The 17,107-nt window shown below is 47.5% G+C and overlaps 1 protein-coding gene across 1 annotated transcript; it reads right to left on the bottom strand.

The window, feature by feature from the left end:
* Nucleotides 1–2,537: 2,537 nt before the first annotated feature.
* On the bottom strand, nt 2,538–4,597 carry P153DRAFT_313595 (uncharacterized protein). The gene is made up of 2 exons (XM_033664888.1): nt 3,827–4,597; nt 2,538–3,770 (listed from the first exon to the last, which is right to left on the bottom strand). Exons 1-2 carry the CDS (start codon nt 4,098–4,100, stop codon nt 2,947–2,949), a joined length of 1,098 nt encoding a protein of 365 aa, XP_033525556.1. The 5' UTR covers nt 4,101–4,597; the 3' UTR covers nt 2,538–2,946.
* Between the last annotated feature and the right edge of the window lie 12,510 nt (nt 4,598–17,107).

Here is a 17,107-nt window from a genome sequence, read left to right as displayed (position 1 = left end):
AATTGCCGTTGCATGTCGGGGCGATCCCAGGCCGCGACAGCCCAGGGTCTGCCTGCGACGTCGCCTACGCACCTAGCTCCCACATCTTGTCTCCGATGATGCTGCGTGTCCAGAGGCGCTCACATCGGTTGTTGTTGGCGTAGTGGTTGCAGGCATGCTCGTAGAGCGCGCAGCAGACATTCGATATCTCGCAACGCTTCGCGAGGACTCAGTCGTGGCACTCACCCGCAGCTCCACACCCGCAGTGTCAACGCCCACATGGAACGCAAGTCTCCGTGTCGATCATAGCTCCCCAGAGGAAACTATAGCGCGCCCGGCGTTCGGCCCAGAGTATGGCCGGTGACTTAGATATGCGACAGCCGTCGTGCAGCAGGTGCCCTAGTCCCTGAAAACACGTTGCGCATGTCGGGCACTGGCGTGCGAGTGCGAAGAAGAGCGAAGGGCAAGTTCCGTGAAAACTGGCTTCGAGAAGGTGCCTGTCCAGGGATGGACGTTGTAGTACACCGTGGAAGTCATGGTCTGTTTCGAAATCGCTCGACCGAGCGTAGGTATCTGAAGGCGTGAAAACCGGATCGCAACCGGAGAAGTAGGAGAGTTGTTTCCTGGCAGATGTACCTCGAGCGAGCGGTAGTATGTAAGCACACTGCGGGAGGGAAAGATCGCTGCTGATCCGGTCTGTGTGCCGCTAAACGAATGGCTGATGTCACAAAAAGATACCCGTCTCTCGGGACAGTGTTAGTTTCTACTGATTGACGGCACAATCATACGATGTCTCCAGCAGCAAGGGGTGTTTTCCCCTGGGTACCAGAGTACTACAACGTGACCCTTTCGGCGACTTCCTTAATGGCGCCACTCAGGTACCTAGGTACATCAATTTACCTTTGAAGATCCGAACGTGCAGGCACGAACCGCAGCCCCAGCGGGAACATGTCCTACACCCGTCCGTCAAACACAACCCTTTCCCCCCGAAACTTAATGCACTGTGATTCCCCTCAACGGCACTTGCTTTTTTTGTTAATTCTTTCTTTCCTTCCCACCTTCAGGGTGCACTGCACATAGAGCAAAGCTAGCCGACGGCGGAAAGAAAACAAGCCATGGCTAACCAGTATCCAAAAGCAAGCTCCATATTTTATTTTTGCGGGCTACGGTTTCTCGTTGAGCCATATCGTCCTATTCCGTGCATCGCCCCCCCGTGTGGGAGCGACGCGTTTTGCTTTTTCACGCTTCCTGCCGCGCCCGCGAAATCTAATCTCAACGTCTTGTCCGCTTTGGCTGGACGGGGATCGATTCTGATTCGCGATTGCTGAGGAACCGTTGACGCGGGACAGTAGCGCAGAGCGTCCCAATGTGGTAAAAATGACGACCCGTTGTCTTTGGCCCAACTGAAGATGATACTCGTTCTTTGTGACATGAAATATTAAAAGCTAGGACCGTGAGCAGATTAGCAACGAATCAATGAATAGACCTATGTGATATGCTCCTCCATCACACCGTGGCTGACTGTGTGAGACAGTCGGAGACGCTGCCGGGCAGAAAAACGAAGCTGGCGTCTTCATGTTGGAGAGTTTACAGAAATTTGTACGAAATGACGGTTGGTGGAGCGGCGAAGAGCGACGGGAGGCATAATGTTCTGGATGAGGATCGGCCTGCAGGATGATCGTCTCAGAGTGCTTACCTATTGCGGCGTGGTGGACGAAGGAAGCAATATGTGAAGCACTGTATCACCCAAACCGATATTTCGTAGGTTCTCCTATCGTACTGGTCCTGGAGCTCTTGGTGTGGCGTTTTGGGATATGCGTATCGACACACCTCAGAGCAAACCCAAAATACCACGGTAACTAAGATTCATCCCATCCGGGTAATACCGATAGTGCTGCTCAAAAGGCTGCATTGAGACATGTTCCAATAGTGACATTGACATAGTAACGAAGGAATCCTAGTATTAGGAGCAGAGTTTGTGTTAATCAGGCGAACAATGGCATGATTCCCGTGGATCATAAATGCATCATGGTAGTCCTGGACTTTATCAAGTAGGATATCCTTGCGCAGTGGAGTTTACAAGCCGTTCGCATTCTTTTCGGCAGTTACTTCACCAAAGCAGCGGTGAAGCGGAATCAGACGACAAACTCGTTATATCCACCATGCCTATATCGTCTTATATTGTCATGCGACGAGCGCGGATACGAGCTCGGGAGATGCGCAGGGTCTCTGGAGAGCCCCAGGTATGCCAAACATCTACGTGACGTGGAAGGACCACGAAGCAAGGTCAATTGGAGAGCAGACGGCCCGTAAGATGATGGAAACTACCGAGAGCAAATGAGAATTTGCGACGTGACAAGTCGCGCATGGATAATCCATCGTCGAGGATGATTGCGCTTGAATCATGGAGATGCGACTATCCATTTCGGTCCTGACATGTCGCGTTTCCACTAAGGTTAGCAACACAGACACCGATACGAACAACAACAATCAAAGCTCACCTCACCGCTTCATATCAAAACAGCAGACAACAGGGATGCACCAAGAAATGCGTTTGAGGAGGTTGATGTGATGATCTCTTTTGACATTTGTCCAAGCCTCGAATGCTTAAGCATTGTCTTTACTATGATACATAGAAATGAACCCAACTTCATCGCAACGGTTCCAACCGAGATATCCTGAGCTCTTCACGAGCACTGCTGCCAATGCAGCTTCATTCCGACGATAATAGACGTACAAGATCGCAACCTCATGGCGATGAAAAGAACATATGTAAAACGCCGGTGAAATGCAGAGAGAAATTTAGCGCCATGTCCGGCAACGCCAATAGGAAAGCCGCCCAGATGGTGTCAGAGGGCGATATATGCCACAACGAACACATGCGGCCGTCGTATACCAATACAAATTACTTGCAGATACACGCAGCGATGATCAGACGATGAGTAGTCGAGAATAAGTTTTAAATCGTTATGTCGTAATGGTGGTACTTGTCGCGGCGTGGCAGCCGCGTTCGTGTCGTTTCATGTTACTCCGTACACTGAAAGCCTTGCCGCATCCAGACTGGGGGCATTTGTAGGGCTTCTCCCCTGTGTGGCTATGGCTGTGAATGCGCAGGCTACTTGGACGTGAGAAGGCCTTGTTGCAGGTGGAGCAGATGTAACGATCTTGAGATTGTGGAAATGCGGACTGGCTGGATGTGCTGATGTAGTGGTGGTGTTGCCATGGATTCGACCCGTTCGCCGACGGGGTTGGTACAGGGACAGGCAGCGGCATTGTGGGCTGATAGTTGGAAGGCAGTGGTCGTTGCGCATACAGACCGTTATATGAGTGTTGCTCTGGCGAGTAGAATGATGTTGTTGAAGCAGCCCCTGGGGAAGAGAGGTAGGGAGACTGCGCGTACATGGAACTGCCGTAGGGTGACATGGAGTGCGACGGTAGTGAATCCCGTTTCATGGATAGAGGCATTGATGAGATGGATTGCCGCTGGTGGTGGGGCTCCATGTTGTTGAGAGAGCCGCCCATGAAGTAGGGCGTTGACGCGGCAGAGTGGGTTGAGATGGTAGAAGGCGACTGGTTGCCGTCGCCAGTAGCATCTGGGTGCATTGGTGGCGTGGGGGGCAGAGTCATCCTGGAGGTGTTGAGGAGTGTGGGTGCGTGAGAGTAAGTATTTGGCTGCTCAACACGACTTGTTGGTAGTTGCTGGGGTTGCTGCATGGCTCCTGCGCCTCTGTGCTGGGCCTGCCGTATCTGCGGCGAGGTCGAGTGCCGTTGTGAGCGGGGACTCTGGCCAGCTGCCGTGGTTGTTAGTGTTACTGTCGATGGGGAAGGAGCACGGGAGGGTAATTACCTGTTTCGGACGCAGCCTTTTCACCACCAGCAAATTCCAGGAGGGCCGAGATGGAGGGCAGCGAGGGCTTCTGCTCCTCTGCGGGCGGCGAGGGCGGCGACTGGGGGCGTTGTCGCTGCTGGTGGTGGTAGTCGTCCAGTGCTGTGTAGGCGGGCGTCGAGACGGGATAGGCGCGAGGCTGTGTGTGCTGGTAGTAGACGGGGTGTGCGGGTTGCTGGAAGACGTCGCGCTCTCGTACGCTGCCGTGTACCATACTGGCAAGATGCATTGCCATGGAGAAGGGAAGAGTCACGGGTCACGACAGGGCGGGCTGCGTAACAGATGGGTGAGGTGGAGGGGAGTGAGCAAGCGATGACGAGATGGCAAACGGAGTCGAGAGGGACAGATACAGGCAGATGTAGTGCGCCAGGACGTCGGGCCTGCAGCGTTCAAGTACGATGAGCGGTTGGCGAGATTCAGCACGAAGCCCGTTCGCTCGTAGCGGCGTCAGTGAGGAGCCCGTGGTGACCAAACCGTTGCCAGCGGGGTGGGTCAGACAGCGGTCGAGGGGGCCCCAGCGTGTCGTTCCCTGTCCAAATTGCGATTAAGTCGTCGTCGAGGCGGCGGACCGTTGTGACAAGCAGCCAGCCCCCGAATCCAGCTCGCAGCCCTGCAACGGTGAACGACCAAGCCTCAAGGTGATGCCTTCGCCGAGCGATCCGCCCACACACCCCAGCCAGCCAATCTACGCTGCGCCGGGGGACGGCCTCTTCTGGGACGGAGGCACTCGAGGCGTGACCGGGGCCCTTGCACGCTCCTAGGACAGGCCACAATGCACTGCAGATCGACCCGTCCAGGAGAAAGCTAACGAGAATCGCTCGAGGACCTTGACGGCGGATACACACTGCCGACACTGACAGGTCTACCTACTCGAGTGCGCTGATGCCTATTTGTCCACTATCCCAGGCGCATCGATCCTCACCCAATGTCACGTTACCGCGCCAGGCACCTGTGTGTCTGGCGGCGAGGCCAAATCCAACGTCGTCTTCTTCAGGTGGGAAGATGCACCTGCTAGACGACTTCAACGGCTGCTGGACGACACCAGATGTGCAAAACACCCGGCGCGGTTGGTGGAGGTAGGGGTACTCCTGCACGTCCGCCCGGCGAGAAAAAGGATCGACGACAGGCCCGCGAGCGCTTGCTGCAGTCTGCACCGTGGTGACTTCGAGAGAATGAGACTTGTATCGGAGCGGAGCGGGTCCTCGGACGACGCTGTTGTGATTAAGGCTTCGAATTCGCGGTGAGCATATCCTCTCTCTCCGCCTCGTCCAGGAGTCAGGACTGGAGCGGCAGCAAATTCAAAGCTCCGAGACACGTACGGAAAGGCTGACGAATTGCGCAGGGGGCAGGCGGCCAGGACAGGGCTGGGATTCACAAATGGGCAAACATGAGACAGGACGAGCCAGCGGCCATTTTGCTAACTACTCCCTTTAAACATCGCATCGCCTAGACACAAGCGGCCGGATAGTTGCGCCGCCCAGAAAGTTGACTAAAACATGGCTACATCGTCCCGCAAAGTGCGATGTGTGATCGGACGGGTGTCGTGGGCAAGCGAGCATAGCGCCACGACTTGCAAAAGCCACTTAATGCTATCATCGCTGGCGTCAAGCCATCCTCACCCTGGCGTCGACCTTAATTCGACTAACCGCTCCGTGGCACATGAAAGCGAGGTGCGCATCATCGATTAGAGAGGTTTGATCGGATATGATACATGGTTGCAGCCGCGTACGAAGCGAGGCACCTCTTTGCGCGGCATGTCTCTACTATTTTTGTTGTAGAATCCTGTGTTCCCGAGAGCAATACTGTGACAGCCTGCATCACAACGTGTCCCAACCTTGACTCGCCTTCCGACAGCCTTGTGCTTCGTCAGAATTTCGCCCATTTCCCGAGCAATCATTCGGCATCATCCTTGATCAGCAGGTACTCACCGCACGTCGACGTCCACGGTAACTCCCACCGCTAGCTTGTAGGCCGTGTGCTTGTCTCAGTTTCAGCGCAAGGCAAGCGCGGGAAAGCTGCGAGCAACGGCTGAACGGCTCATACCTCTTTCAGCAACCTCTCCGGCCCCCCGTACGCGAAGCATATCTGACGCCACGAGGGGCGGATGGCGGCGTCTTGGCCTTGTTCGTTCGTGGCGGATCTCAGACAAAGAGGTCGTCGATCAGCACAAGCGCATGCAATGAAACCCTGAAGCCACGTTCGGCTGCTATCATCATCTACACTCTGCAACCGATCCCGTAGCCCAACCACAACCCTCTACAACACATATTTGCAAGTGGCTTCTGGAAGCATAGGTACCGCAGCAGCACCATCTTCTGGTCCACAGCGACACGCATGACAGACTGAAAAAGACATGCATCCGACTATTGCCTGTGTGAGTGAGTTGCCAATCAGGGGAGGACTGTACATCTACCGAAGGCCCGTCTGCGGCGGCGGCTCGCAGGTGCCCCGTACTTCTTGAGTTGGACTTGACTTTCGTCTTGACAGCGGAAACGCCGCATGCAACCAAGCGCACATTGTGTCACGTCATTGCTTTCCCCGATTATCAGGAGAATGATCGTGCTGCACATAGTATGCGAGTGGCTCTGCCTTGTTCTCGTACAATGAAAACCTCGCTTGTTGTCGCGGCGTACAGGATTGTCGCAAGAGGGCACGGACGATCTGGGAGATGAGCAACCAGGGTTTCTGTTTGATGGAAAATCTACCTCCTTGGGTATGGCTGGCAATTGCGCGATTCGCGGAGTACTCACCAACGCGCTGGATCTTGCGTCTGCAGTGGATGGTGAGTTGCCCGAGCATCGGGGGATACTGAGTCGTCTTCGGCACTACCAAGTCGATGCTTCGTATCTCGTATCCCACTTTTGCACCTACGAATGTCGGCTGTAGTAACATTGCAAGCTCGTTGATAATCTTAACAACCCACAACTCTCTTATTCGAACGCAATTTTTTATCTGGCAGGGAAGTGTGCATGATTTCCCGGGAATGCTTCCTATGATTGCAGCTTGCGTGGGATAAGCAGGGACACAGACGCACATGGACCGCACATTGACCCGCTTTGTGTGGGACACTCTTACAAGAGGCTTTGTGCCATCATCCGAGCGATCATTTCGGCATGATACTGTTGCGAGTCGGCGTGGCAGCGGCAACTCCACTAACAGCTTCGCTTCCGAGGTTGTTCTTCGTCAGCATGTGGAAACCTTCTCGAAGCTGTCACTTCAGCTTTCTGAGGTCCAACCCATCCCAAGCAAGATGTTTAAGAATCTCCAATCTCCACCCGACTCATTCGAGGTACTACGTACTTTGATGGGCCTGTCAATCAGCGACTACATGGTACTATTTGCAGGTATTGTTCATACCTACATACGTTTTTATGGTTAAAGCGCTCATTTTACATGATTCCGAAACGAGCAAGTCTATCTGATTGCGATCATCTCATTGGCCGGTCGTCTTTAGTCGCTTTCCCATCTGCCGCTCTGCTTTCAAAGACGAGGAAGTGATAGTCGCGATGATACCTTGTGTTGGAAAGCAGCTTAACAATAGCTTTGCAATCCACAACCTTGAAACAAAGATCAATATTACACACGGCAACAACATCAACTCTCAGATCTTCAGCCACCAGTCAGAATGGAGCTTTTGTTACCTAGTCATCCTCGGGAGATGTTGGTTACCGATGCGACACTTTCGGTGCACATTAGAAACACACGCTCGTGGTTAGATGAATTACCCCGTACGTACTGCTTCATCGCCACCACAGGTACTGACACGGTATATTGGCTTGTTCGGCGGTGTAAGAATCGTGTTCCTGACTAAGGAATAGTCCATGCCTCCTGGAGAACCGTAGGATTTACTGGTATGTTACCTGGGATCTAGCATGTTGACAGCCTCGAAATGAGGCTACAATACCCGATCAAAATTGCACCATTTACCAGCCTACAAGCAGACCCCGGCTTGTATGTCGAACAGGTGTGCTTTCTTACAATGGTTTCCGTAGGATACATGGCTAGTCGACATAGTTGTGTAGCTAGTTTGTAGCGCACTCTCTGCGACCAACTCAACCCTAGGAACCCTAGGTCATGCGAATACTCCCACGTGGGTTAAAATTAAATTCTTGGCCAAGACTGTTCTTTGGTATCTTGATTCCAACTCATCTTCCACGATCCTACGATCCCACGCCCACAACGACCGACTCAGTGGCTTGGTGACCCATGAGCACGACCCTACAGGGTCCCAAGATTCTGTGGGGCGATGCTGCGAAGAGCTGCCCATTCTCTGTGGCAGCGGTTAACCACCACCCACATAAGTATTACTCACCACCCACATAAGTCACCATTTTCGAGACCCAGAAACTCATCAATTTTAGGCCAATTTTTGATTTCTGAAACTCAGAATCATTAGAAGTTTACTATTCCAGTCAGTCTATCAAAAAAAATTGACACTTTTCTACCTAAGTATGGGTAGAAAATGGGAGGAGAAGAGCTTGTTCGTGAACGGAGGAGATGATGCTAAGAGAGTCTATACTATTTTAGGAGGTGGGTCTTTCTTGGCGCAATCTTGTTGGCTGAAACAGCCACTATGAAGTCTTATGTGGGTGGTGGTTAATACTTATGTGGGTGGTGGTTAACCGCTGCCATTCTCTGTCCATTACAACGCGCGTCAGCACTCCACGATCGAGCCCGGGGTTATTGTCGGATCCGCTATCACCACTGCGGAACAGTGTATGTTGATCTCGACTTGATCGTACTTATCACTTTGCTTCGTACAACAGGATCCAGAGTTTTGTGATTGGCGATCTGAAGGAATCAAAACTGACAAGTCTTAGCAGCCATGAGCAATTAAGCTCGGTCAATATGGCGGCGTTAAGACCGAAACCGCCAAACCACCTCGAAAACAAGGTGCCGTGAAGGACCATCAAATCCCTGCCCCTGTCCACCGTTTTGAGGAACTACTCCGGCGCTGTCACGCCACGGCAGGGGCTCGACAACGGCTGACGTAGATCCATCGCGAGTCCTTCCAGCAACACGCCGAAATGCGTCGGCTGGCCAGAGATTTACATTTTCAACCCAGGCAAAGTCATAGATCAGCCAAAGTGCACCCAAAGTACAGCCCACGTTTACGGCCGCCCCCTTGGGTAAATGGAACTTCTCATCGAAGTTTCCTGGCAGCTGGCTCCAGCTATCGCGACGCTATGTGCCGTTAATATGACGTTTTAGCCGGCTCAACACTGATCGATATGGTTATCGGGAGAAGCCGTCTTTCTCTTGAGTTGACCAGGAATTTGAATAATGTGGTCGTTCGTCTTCATTGCCTTGTTTCATCAGTTCTCGGCCCCTTGAAGTCCACATGTGCGGGATGTTCATCTTGCACACCTGCTAACGGTCCCTGGCAAAAGCAAAGCTGAATCTAGAACTGCACTGTAACTCAAACGAATTCTCCAGTCGATCGTGATTTCCACCTAGATACGTAGTCCCTTGTATTTCTCAGGGTGAACTGTAGTAGCTTATGCGCCTTGTCGAGACAAGGGATAAAATGGCGTTCTTGGCATAAACCGTATGGATTTTCGAGCCGTGCTCGTAAACGTCCGCGTCGGCCTGCCTCCGTTCGTTGTCAGTGCTGGATGCGCTTAGCGTGTCATCCATGGGATGGCTGACTTTACTGCAGCTCATTCGCAGACGTTGGATGACAAGGATTCAATCAATCTCGACTTCACGGCAACGCTTAGCCGGTATTCCTTTCCGATCGACAGACGGGTTCGATGCTTATTAGATTCATAATTACTCCTGATCGAGCTTTCACAAGCGGAAAAGCAATAAGACCCGAGCACAAGTAGACTAGATGAACAGTGACAAGATCGGCCGTTCCAGGTACCGAGCATACAGACCCAGCTCATTGGAGAGCAGCGATCGCTGGAATCGCATTGCTGTCAAATCTGGTCTACATCGGTGTGTTCCGCGGTAACACAAACCTTCCGCAAATCATACGACAACCGCAGATGGGTTGATTTTCCCGGGACATTTCCACCACTGGTCGTGAATGAGCTATCCGATGCTCCAAGAGCATCAAGGGGCCGGGATCGTCGTCGGCAATACTTGAAGTGGATCGACAGTGAGGATTCTGTATGATGCGAGCAAGGACTTTCCTCGCCCTTGGTGTGATCGCTTGAGTCTTCTATAGCGCGTGGAAAACAAAGCGCCTACCTGTCGCCGTCGTTCCTCATCTAGCCTCTTGAACTACGTATGAGTCACAAGATGTTCCTCAAGTTGGAACTCGTGGCGAAGTGCTCATTACAGTACCTACGTTTCATCCAGTGGCTCACTACGGAAGTCTTCCCTTTTACATCGGCGATATGAGCCGGTCGCAGGATTACTTAGACCCGCCGCCATAGCAGATCAATAACATGTCATGATCCTCGTTTGGATCGCGGCTTCAGGAGTAATTCGTTCGCTTACACGATGGATGCGCAGTAGTGGGCAGCTTGTTTGAACAAGTAAAGCAGTCTGGCCGTGTCATCCTATCGATGTTTGAAAGCTTTCCCGTCTTCTGCACCTGCACAGCCATCACATGCAGCGGGAGTCATTTTGGCGACAACGCCGTGTACCTGTCAGGGGCTGGTTGACTGAAACGCATAACATTCTTACGTCTGCAGGAGCATTGTCCGAAACTACTGCTGCATTGAATATTGTCTGTGGAGACTGGATAAGGCTGCACAGAAGATCACGATTCAACGGTCACCCAACACTGCTGCAATATAGCTGTTGCATGCTGACCCTCGCGTATGCAACAATTCATTGGAGCATAAATCATGCGGAACACACTCCCAAGAAAACTTGAATGAATCGGTCAGGTTAAGCCATGCGGCGGATCGTGTTTTGGTCTCGGCGTTGATAAGCTGCACATATCTCGGGTTGTGGAGTAACCTGGTCCCCAAATTTGTGCAAGGCTCAAATCGTGCTGCGGATGGAGGCGGGACTTTAATGACGACATCTCTGCCACTGAAGAATGGGCTCACAGTCAGGATACATGTAAGACCGATGACGATTTTGACCTGATTCCAGGAACGACTTGATTTTATAGAGGTGCCTTGGAACATCCTATGACGCCATGCATAAACTCATCGTTAACGAACAGCCAGAGTCTCTGCACTGGCATATACAATCATCTCAAAGATCAGCTTCCGACGAAATACCCGGCGATGATATCCTAAAGCCTTTCCATGATCAACTGGCCGCAATGGCGCCGACTCTCCCCCTGCCATGGTTACATCTTACTATCAACTACTAAGTCATGTTCAGCTCAACCTGAACGATCTCACTCGATGCTCAAACCTCCCTGAGACACAAAACTCTGCATAATGTAGTAACGCACGATCAACAGCCAAACTGGACGCAGAAAGTTATTCCAAATCTGATACACACCTGCCGGATCCCCGGCGGACCCCCAATCGGCAGTTGTGGATCATCGCTCAACGAAACCTCAGCATTTACGTTGATCGCCTGCGTGGATCGTATCCTGTCACCAGACACGTTGCAGTCGCATGGCCGGATGTGCTGACGGGCCGGTACAGCGATCTCAGGCGATCATCTCACGTCAGAATTCGTATTGGTGTATGCGGGCGGCAGGTTGGGGTAGTTCTGGTGGAGGCTGTACAAAAGCGAGGTGGTCATCTCTAAGCATGTGTGAGTTTTAGTGTTGGCTGGAGTTATGGTGAGTCTTACCGGCCGGGAAGGTACGTCCTTTGGTGGGGGTTTTGTGCGTATCACATGAGTTGGGCATTCGGGTCAAAGATTTGAAACCGAGTGCGACTGAGGCCGAGATGATGATGTCAATGTGCATTGTGGTTGCTTGGTCGGAGCAAAAGCTGTTGGCAATCAGTGATCATTGGATGAGGTGGAAATGTTGAAAAGTCACGCAGTATTCGTTGGTGAATAGTCAATTGGTGAACGAACAAATATATCCAGGGGTCTCGCACCCCCTGAACATACGTGACCCCTAAGTCTTCCTGGAAGTACTCGGCATAAAGTGTCAGATGCTTTCTGCAGAATATGCTGTGCACCCCAACCTAACCTAAGCCCGTCCCAACTTTCGAGACACAGGTTGAACTTCGATATGGCCAGTATCTATCTTAACTACCCAATCCAGTAACAATCATCACCCGCAAAAATCTGATGAAAGGTATCGATCATGCTTGAATGTATACTGCTACTAGAAATCGAACCCTCAATTCAAAGAAGAGTCTATCCGTGCAGTTCTACAGGGAACATGCAATATAAAACTTTCGTAGCGTATAACATCATACCATTTGTATATCCTCTCTGTCCCAAAGCCAGAAAGTACCTCAAAGGTTTTCAGAATTGCACATCACGATCAACACCATGCTCAAGTCACGGTCAGTTTAAAGGCATGGACTGCATCGTAATCACTTGTGGAGAAGCTCACAAAAGTTACGCTGTATGAGACTTAACTTGCAATGCACTGTTACTTATGCGTGAGTTTCTTTCAAAGCTGGAGTGACGGTTGGGCACACATGTCTACTCAAGCTCTTGAACTTCTATTAACCAAGGAGACCTTCTATTGAATCCATATCCTGTACGTCAGTTTATCTGAAATTACTCAAGGCAGTGATAACCTTCTCAGATACTTGTTAATAACTTATTCTATGTTCAGTGTTCTGAAAAGCCAGTCAAGATCTTCATACGTGTTGACTTAGTTCGTGATTGAAGAGCTTAGTCCGATATGACTCTCTGTAGCTTAGCTCGTATGTCAGTCGTTGCATACTTACGTTCTACATAACTTCGATAAATATCTCTAGCCTGTCTTCTCAGAGTATTTCATGCGTTCTATCACCCGTATTTGTTACTAAACAGATGGGATCCATACCTTGGTAGCTTCGATAGGGGCACTTGTTTTCGCACAAACTGGTACGCTTGATCTCAAAGGAGTGGCCCTACCGCATATATTCGAAGGAAATCAGATTAATTCTGTTCTTGCGTAGTAAGTATACAAGAAAGCATTGCTAGGACATCATAACGACAACCGATATTAACCAAACTAATAGTGTCCACACAGTGGATGGTCTTGAAAACGGGTCATGAAGAAGTGAACTCTTCTTGCATTTAGAGCAAAAGAGTCTATAAGCAAACCCGTCTAGGGCCAACTTCCGAAGTCTTAAGTTAGACTAACGAGCCAAAAAGTAAGGTAAAACCATACAACAGCGCAACTTCACTAGCGGTCATTCTTCTAGCTAATATTCCGCCTGTACGTTATTCAGAGTTCTATAGTCGTATGTGAAGATACAGTTCCTGTCACACATATAGGTCGATGTAATATGGCGGGACATCCACGAACGTTTCGAACGGCCAGAGTGAAAACTCAAGTTTGAACATATATCAACTACAGTAGTTTCGAAAACACAACCTTTGTGTTGCATTTATAAACCACTATGATCTAACCTTCCAGAAAAAAGCCTCACGTCAGTTTTCCTGAAGCTCAAAGACACGAGAGTAGGCAATTCATAGGTTGATGTGCGGGCGACTCGGTATGCTTGGCATACCACCTGAGCAATGGCTAGAGTTTTACTCCATACAGTAACCGAGATGGTTGGCTCTAGATTCGCAAGTCCAGCCAAAAGAGATAGCCTTGAGGATAGTGGTCTTGTAAGAAGTACCGGGTTCTTCCGGGTGAGATGTGCATTCTGAGTTGTTGTCCGTATTCGGTATATAATCATAATGCGTGAAGTTGAATACTAGGTATTGAACAACGTATGATTTCTCGCCCAGAGGAGCCGAATCAAGTTCTGTCTAGTTGAACAATATGTCCCCGGATGTAGAATATAGCGAGATCAAAGTCCCTGATGCTATACAGTCGAAAAATATGCCCTCAGTACTGATCTCGAACGGTTCTTGGCTATCCTCGTCAACATCGAGCCATACTGTCTCGGCCACCCTGAGGTTCTCAGCCACATTATTTGGTTTCTTCGCCCGACGCGAGGTGCTTGATGTATATAGTCCGCATGTTTCCCACTGACAATGTCCAGGAGATTTTGCATATCGAATCGAGTCTCACGATTGTCGACAGGAACAAAGGCTCTGCTTTGCACACCTGTATCGTGGACATTAGGCTTGATGCTTGGTGGAGCGGCCAATCATTCCGCAAATGATGGGTACTGGTCTGACCTGCGATTTCGAAAGCTTTCGATGTCCGCATCATAATAGTTGGATATGCGTGATGACAACAAGTTGACACCGAAATGAGAGATGTTGGTATCTAGGTTACAAGGAACTACACCCAATTTCAGAGCGGACACTAGGGGTAGAGACATAATGCAAACGCAATGCAAGCACAATCAATATGGCCGTACAGACGAATAATTAGACCACAATACAGATGCAGATGCTAGAGTTCAGTTCTGGGTTAGTGTATTTCTTCTAGCTATGTATATCTGTGAAGCCAGCGTCACAGAGCAAGTAACTTAGCCTGTCATCATGATATGCCGCTATGTCTCACTTTCGCTGTCGCTCCACCAAATGAAGGATATGAAGCTGAAAGATTCAAGGATGGATATAGTTCTAAAAACAAGAGCCCAGATTGAGCGTTATCCAATCCTTTCAACCTGATCTAGAGGTGCTTTTTGCTCTTGATAAACTATGACGTGAATGGACTCATCAGGTTTTTTCAAGAGAAGGTGGGTGCCATACAGACGAGTGGACGAAGGTTTCGTATATACACCAGAATTTGACTCGATGCCTGGAAAGTGTCAAACTCGGTTTCTGAAGGTATGTCAACGTTACATTCCGTGGGTGCCGCCTAAACTATAATTGAGTGGAGGAGAATTGGGCAAAACAACAAGATACAACGATAACTCTAAAAGCAATGTATAGTTGAAGTTGAACACAGTAGTTTTCCGGGAATCTATATTCATAGCTCAACAACCTTTGTACTGCCCCAGGGACTCAAACTTACCTCTCCTTCACACGTCAAGCCTTGCTGGCTAATTGTACACGTTGTCATCCCCGGAAATATGCAAAGGGTTTAGCAGAATTGAACTGTAGGCTGAGTGTTATCTGTTTACGGTTGGAACGCCGGTGCTCTTGTACTGTGGGATGATACAGACCTAAACTACGAGAAATCCTTGTTATTCTGAGTAGTCAACGTATTGTCTCAGTGTTGGGTTGACGTCATGAGAATTTTCATCACGCTAGGATTGCCCTTCGATCAGACTCTCAGAAGAAGTTTTTTGATGACCTATACAGTGGGTTCTGCGTCATAACGATACCTATCAGGACAAGATAAATATTGTTACCGCGCCTGTATTATTACAGAGCAGAATTCCTTAGCACGTTACATAGTTCTAAAAAAACAGTATATAGCTAGTAAAAATAGTATATTTGTAAATTATCTAAAGTAATTACAAATACCTTGCTATTCTTATATAGTAGCGCGTTCTGCTATTAACCTCTACCTAATACAGCCTCTTAGCGCCTAGAGTATGCTTATATAAGTGTTCTACGTATCCTTATTACTGCCTTTATACTGTAGGAGCTACTTAATAAGCTTATAACCCTATTTATATATAAATAGATATACTAGGGAGGTATTCTTTTTATCCTTATTATCCTTTAGTAGGTGTAGCTCTACTACGTAATTAATAATTTTAGCTAGCTTAATATTAATATAGCGCTTATCTACTAAATTAATAAACTTATTTATAAGGTAATTAAGGCTTATAGCAAAGTGTATATTTTATTAGTATATAAGCTTTATAAGAAGCTTCTTAATATTCTTATAATTATAAGAAGAAGAGAACTAAGAACTATAATATATATTATAGTAAGTACTACTACGCTAGTAATTAGTAATAGTCTAAAGTAGAACGCCTTCCTATACTATTACTATTTATTAAATAGTATAGAGTAGGTTTATTACTTTAATAGTATTATGCCTATCTAAGCTCTTCTATATAAAGAATTTAAGCTAGAGAGCCTTCTATTTACACTTAAAGTTCTAGATAATACCTTAATTATATAGTTAATAGTGTAAAGTAACATTTAGTAGTAGAAAAATAACTTTATAGGTTATAAGTTAGTATAAAAACTTAAAGTTAAGTATAGAAATAGAGGAGTAATCTATTAGTATTATAAGGTAAGTAATTTTTAATATTCCTAAACCCTAAATATTTAGGCTAACTAGAGGCTGTAGATTTATTAAGTAACTTAAGCCTTACTTAATTAAGTCTATGTCTTACCTAATTAAGATAGTCTATAGACGTTAGTAGAAGTTTATTAAAATGCTAATATATAGTGCATTTATAGACTTAGGTAAATCTTAAGCTTAGATTTAGCCTATCTATAATACTAACAGCTTACCTATATATACCTTATGTAGCGTAATTGCTTACGTATTCTCTTCTCTATACTTATATATGCTAAGAAGCTATCTAGGATTAATAGTACCTTTCTTCTAGCTATCTTAGTATTAAAATCTTATAAAAACTCTACTATTAGCTTTCTAGTTATCTAGGCTTTTTTATTACTATAATAGGTATAATAAAGGCCTTATATAAGAAGGTTACCCTTACTACTAAGTACTTAAGGGTATCTTAATTTGCTAATAATAATAGGAGGAAGCTTATAGCTGCTATTAGTGTTATAGGTAAGTCTAATTATAACCTACTCCTTATACTTTTTTATACTAAATTAGGGTTCTATTACTAATATCTACTCTAGTACCTAACGCTAGAAAAGTCCTATTTTATCTATATTATAAGTATTATAGGCAGCGTACTTAAAATAGATACTGTATACCTCTATTATTACTAACTCTAAGCTTACTAATAGGTTAGCTAATATAGCCTTACTATATTATTTAATAAGCTTTATATTGTAGCGCTTCTTAAAGCTATTAATAAAGTCCTTATAAAATAATAGTGTTAGTTAATCTATATAGTATAGTAGCTTTACTTATAGCTTAATTACTACCTACTTAAGTAGTGCACTAGTAATAGAGATATATATAGCTTTAAGCCTTATATACTATTTAAATAAGGCGTTATTAAGGTTAGGCTATATAGTATAAGTCTTCTTTTTAAACTGCTTATTCTTTGCTCTTTATCTTATATTCTTAATATATATAAAGTAGCTTAATAGTACCTTGCTAATTATTAATTATTAAATAGTATAGCTAAACTAATATAAAGCCTAGTTAGCTATTATTAACTATTTAGCCTTAAGGTACTCTTTAGTATATTG

This window comes from Dothidotthia symphoricarpi (assembly GCF_010015815.1).
Source record: "Dothidotthia symphoricarpi CBS 119687 unplaced genomic scaffold P153scaffold_7, whole genome shotgun sequence".
Lineage (NCBI taxonomy): Eukaryota > Fungi > Ascomycota > Dothideomycetes > Pleosporales > Dothidotthiaceae > Dothidotthia > Dothidotthia symphoricarpi.
Note: the sequence above shows the minus strand (reverse complement) of the source record. Positions and strands in the feature narration are given on the sequence as shown.